The sequence below is a fragment of the Mus pahari genome, chromosome 5 (assembly GCF_900095145.1).
Source record: "Mus pahari chromosome 5, PAHARI_EIJ_v1.1, whole genome shotgun sequence".
NCBI lineage: Eukaryota > Metazoa > Chordata > Mammalia > Rodentia > Muridae > Mus > Mus pahari.
The window spans coordinates 146,922,896-146,928,414 of record NC_034594.1 but is presented as its reverse complement, the minus strand read 5'-3'; the positions used below and the strand labels follow the sequence as shown (position 1 = coordinate 146,928,414).

General features: G+C 39.9%; 1 protein-coding gene across 1 annotated transcript; it reads right to left on the bottom strand.

Moving 5' to 3' along the window:
* Positions 1-1,732: 1,732 nt before the first annotated feature.
* Positions 1,733-2,687, bottom strand: LOC110322393 (olfactory receptor 6P1). The gene has a single exon (XM_021199057.1). It carries the CDS (start codon positions 2,685-2,687, stop codon positions 1,734-1,736), a length of 954 nt encoding a protein of 317 aa, XP_021054716.1. The 3' UTR covers position 1,733.
* Between the last annotated feature and the right edge of the window lie 2,832 nt (positions 2,688-5,519).

Here is a 5,519-nt window from a genome sequence, read left to right as displayed (position 1 = left end):
CATACAGCCTGGCTTAGTATAGGAAAATGTACAGAGACAATCTGTGTGTATTGGGATGTGTTCGATTTCATGTTTATTTTATTCTTTTGTGTGCACTACTGTTTTGGTTCAATGTGCAAAAAAGTTTGAGTAAACAAATGCATAAAGCAGATGGAGGTGACATCGTGTCTAAAAAATTCAAACACCTTTCCAAATCTCAAAAGAATTTGGTAGAATATGTACACTTTAGGGGACAAAGGTAAGGCATCCCATTAAGAACAGGCAAGTCTTTATCTAATCTTTGGATCTCAGCCATTTTCTTGTTTTATATTGTTTTCTCTTCTCATTCTTTGACTAGGGGTGAAATTACAAGTATTTGATAAATACTGTGGTCCAGGCAGTAATAGGTGGCTATACTGGCTGGATTTGTATATCGACTTGACACAGGCTGGAATTATCACAGAGAAAGGAGCTTCAGTTGGGGAAGTGCCTTCATGTGATCCAGCTGTGGGGCATTTTCTCAATTAGTGATCAAGTGAAAAGGGCCCCTTTTGGGTGGGACCATCCCTGGGCTGGTAGTCTTGGGTTCTATAAGAGAGCAGAACGAGCAAGCCAAGGGAAGCAAGCCAGTAAAGAACATCCCTCCATGGCCTCTGCATCAGCTCCTGCTTCCTGACCTGCTCGAGTTCCAGTCCTGACTTCCTTTAGTGATGAACAACAATGGGGAAATGTAAGCTGAATAAACCCTTTCCTCCCCAATTTGCTTCTTGGTCATGATGTTTGTGCAGGAATAGAAAGAAACCTTGACTATGACAGTGACCTTGAATAAAAGCTTTCTAACACATTTTGTTGACTACTTAATCAATATCCACTAAGCCAACCAACTTAATATCCTCCTGAGGTTCAAGAGAAGAGATCTCAAGGTACTTGGCCATCTTGATGTATATATGACTGAATACCAATATCTTGACTGTTAGTGGTTTTGAGAGCTGTAAAAAATAAGTCTATAAGTGTCCATGAAATTTAATCTTAGGTTATATATAATATATACTTTTACAGTTTTTAATGGAAGTAGAATTTGAGAATATGGATCTTTGAAAACCCTGTTATTTCAGATTTTTAGACAGAAAATAATAAGCTTTATATAAAGCAGAGAATCTCAAAGTGGTTGTGAAACAATTATTCCTAGGCAGTCTTGAAATTAATCATGGTAGGCTTATGACAGACATACCTGTTCAGATTCTTCACACATTTTAAGGAATCTTCAGTTTTTAAATACATTTTTTTTTATTAAAAATGTTTCATACAATATTTCTGGTCATGTTCCCCTCCCCCCCAACTCCTGCTAGATCCTTATTTCCTTCCTACCACCATAAAATCATTCTCTTTTCAAAGTCTTTCTCCCTGGAACCTTTCAAAGTGAAATCAAAGCAAACAGAAAACAAGTAGGACAAAACACAAGCAAACCAAACCCCAACATGAAAAGGCATGGTCTTAGGGAATCTTCACTGGAAACCTTCCACCACGGGGAATTCTTTAGTTTCTAATCCAGCCGTAGTGTGGAAATGTCTATACACAACCAATGTTTTTTTTGTTTTTTTGTTTTTTTTTAGTTTTTGTGTGTATTAAGAGGTTCACAGATAGTATTTGAAATGTTGACTAATTGGCATTGATATTCCCTGTAAGGCCATTCTGTGATTGATAGTCAATCCTTAGTAAGAATTCTTTTCCTCTTTGCTGAGATCTGCCACACATCAATCTGGTCCTCCCTTAGGATGGTGGCATCTTCCCAGGATGGTCTTTCTGAAGGCATCCTTCACCTCCTTGTTTCTTAAGCAGTAGATGGCTGGGTTGAGGAATGGGACAATGACAGTGTAGAGCACAGAGATGATCTTGTTGTAGTTGAAGGTGTACATGGCTCGGGGTCGTGCATAGGTGAAGAGAGTGGATGAGTAGTAGATGACCACCACTGCCAGGTGGGAGGTGCAGGTGGAGAAGGCTTTGTGGCGTCCCTGGGCTGTAGGGATCCTTAGGATGGCTACAATGATGGCGGCATATGAGGAAACCACAGCCACTAGAGGCAACAGAATCATTACTAGTGCCAGCAGGAAGTCTACTAACTCGGCCTGTTCCTTGTCTGAGCAAGTGAGGTTGAGAAGTGGAGAAATATCACAGAAAAAGTGGTTGATGATATTGGGCCCACAGTAGGACAACCTGGAAATGAAAAGCAGCTTCATCATGGAACTGAAGAACCCGCTGCCCCAAGAAGCAGCCGCTAGGCGAGTGGCCAGACTGGGAGGCATGAGACTAGGGTAACGAAGAGGTTCACAGATAGCCAGATAGCGATCATAGGCCATAACTGCCAAAAGGACACACTCAGTGCAGGCTAAGGCAATAAAGAAGTAGAGTTGGGTCATGCAGCCTACATAAGAGACTCTACCGTCCTCGGTAAGAAAGGCTCCCAAGAGTCTGGGAATAGTCACATTGATGTACCATAGTTCCAGGAAGGAGAGATGACCGAGGAAAAAATACATGGGGCGATGGAGGCTTGGGGTGAGCCAGACTGTCGAAACAATAAGTACATTTTCCAGTAACGTCAACAGATAAATTGCAAAAAAGAAAACAAAGAGGAGTGCCTGGAAGGGTCGAGAGGTAGGAAACCCCACCAAGACAAACTCCTCCACGTGGTTTCCGCTCAGATTTCTCATGGTGCCAGTCCACTTGAATGCCTGCAAAAGTAACAGGAATAAGAAAGGCTAAAAGGCAGGTGCATCAAAGCAGTAACATCCTTCCTTGAACAGGTTACACGCCGGTAGATGTCCAACAATTCAGGAAATTACCAATTTTTACTAAATGTTTCCCCTTCCCATGTTCAGTTTCAAGGGAAACATTCTCAGTCTTGAAGATGATACTCAATAACTAAAGACCTCCACTACCTTAAGGATTCAGTGACTGCTGGCTTAGAGATTTTAGAATTGCTTTGTTATCATGAGTCTTAGTTTTCAATAATTTTAAAAATCTATGATCTGCTCTTCTTTCACTTTCCTCAGGAACAACTCCAACTCCCAAAGCCCCCAGAGCACTTTCCCTCTATGTTCATCGGATGAAATAATAAAAGAAGGACATCAAGGCAGATCGTTGGGACTTGTCACTGAAGAGAAATTGACTAGGAGATTGTGGAAACCCAGTGATTGCTGGAGCAACAGTGTAAGACAGCTCAGCAGGAAGAAGTTCATTACAGTTGGAGAAACAATCCAGTACAGAGATGAGGAGACACTCTAAAAAGAGCTTCATTTAATTTGTTTGAGGTTGTTCCTTATGCCGGACTCACACTGTTTCACTCCTAGAACTAGTTTGATTGACTGTCCATGCCAGACAGAGCGGTCTTTCTTGTCTTCCCTGCGACTCAGGAGAATGAGGGAGGAAAATTGAGGCCAAGAATTCAGGACTAGCTTGGAGAACAAAGTCAGATTTTCTATAAAAGAAATGTAACAGCTGTGTGTTATATTCACATAGCCACATGATCATGCATTCATACTCACACACACACACACACACACATACACAGAAACACATACACACACCCATACACACATGTACACAAACACAAACATACACACACTCATGCAAGTGTCTACACACACAAACATGCACACATATAATCATGCACACACATGTGCACAAACATGTATACACACACTCTTACAAAACACACACACACATACATACACACACACACACACACACACACACACACGAGAGAGAGAGAGAGAGAGAGAGAGAGAGAGAGAGAGAGAGAGAGAGAGAGAGAGGCAGGGAGAAATACAACTAAAGCCAAGCTTATTGGGAAGCCAAAACAAAAACTTTGCATGTTCTGATCCCTGGAACCTGTGGCTGTTACAAAAGCTGTAAAAATGTGATTGAATTAATAATGTAAATTAATAATTGGCAGATGCTCAATGCTCCAGTGTAGGGGAATGCCAGGAAGGGGAAGCTAGAGTGGACGGGTGGGAGAGCAGCCTCCTAGAAACAGAGTAGGGGCATAGGATAGGGGGTTTTCAGAGGGGAAACCAGGAAAGGGGACAACATTTGAAATGTAAATAAAGAAAATATCTAATAAAAATTCAAAAAATAATTGCCAGATGGAGAGATTGTCCTGAATTAACAAGGTGCCCTTACACCCAATCACAGGAGACTTTAAAGGAAGACTCGAAGAAAATATGAGACTGGCCTACAGATGATAAGACAACATAAAGATGCAACACAGATTTGAAGATGGGGCTGGTCTCCAGAACTATAATGATTTGGATACAAACTAAGGGATGTCAAAAGCTACCAGAAGCTAGAAGAGCTAAAGAATAATTCTCTCCCAAAGTTTCTAGAAGAATCATGGCTCTCCTAGTACCTTGACATTAGAAAAGTGGTACAGACTTCAGACTTCGAACACGAAAGACTGAGAAGTAAATATAGTTTTGCACCAGCATTACTATGGTAATGAAATGGTAGTGGCTACAGAAAACTGACAAGCCTACAAAGTAGGAGGTCATCCTGCTCTAACTGTCTGTTCTGCTATCCTGGTCTCCTACCAATACTGCCAGACACCTGACTTCTTCAATAGGCTGTTGAGCAAGTTGCAAATCTGACTTAAGATAGCTTATAAGGTTGACAGGAACATTTCAGTATCAGTTGGATATAAGCATGCAACATTGCTTCCTCCAAAAAAGCTTTAAAAAAATGATATGTCACGCTGTTAACTATTTTAGTCAGACACTGAAATAACTAAGGGACCCTAATCCCATCACATTGGGGATACTAATCTAAGCGAAACCACTATGCCACATCTACAACCTACTCAAAGCATCTAAATACTGATGCTATGATTTCCATTAATACTTGCTTTAAATTATGTAAATGAGTGTAAATAGTAATATTATCAACCATTATATCATAGGCATTGCAATATAGGGCATTTTACAATATTTTCATAATTGCAGTTCTTTTATGGATTCCTCTGTATCTATGTGGGTTTTTTTCTCTTTTTGCTGTTGTTTCTGTACTATTGAGACTACAAGTACTTTATAAATGATTTTCCTCTAGATATTATATAATTAGCATACATTTAGCCTAAACAGTATAAATATCTGTCAAAGTTTGAAAAATTATATTAGACAAAATATGAAAATTTTATTGAAAAGCCATATTCTGTTAATGTGGTTTCTAGTTTTTTTATTCTTGTATGCAACCATGACTACATATTACCCCAAATGAGGAAGGTTCCAGCATCAATCCCACTCTTGCATCTCACGGTAGAATGCTAAACACTGGTAAACCAGGTCTCCCAGGTGACATAATGGCCCTGAGAATGAAAGTGGCTTTTCTGTAGCAATGACACCAAGTTATTTCAACATTTTATTAGTTATATGCAGACATTATACAGAAATATGTTATCAAAACTGTACATATTGGTCTATTAGCTGACAACTCCTTTAGCTTACAGGAAAATTTGCTACTTTGTTATCTGTCCTTCATTCTTTCTATGC

Excerpts from the sequence above, each read along its gene's own strand:
- LOC110322393 (XM_021199057.1), bottom strand. The coding sequence starts at position 2,687 with ATGAGAAATCTGAGCGGAAACCACGTGGAGGAGTTTGTCTTGGTGGGG.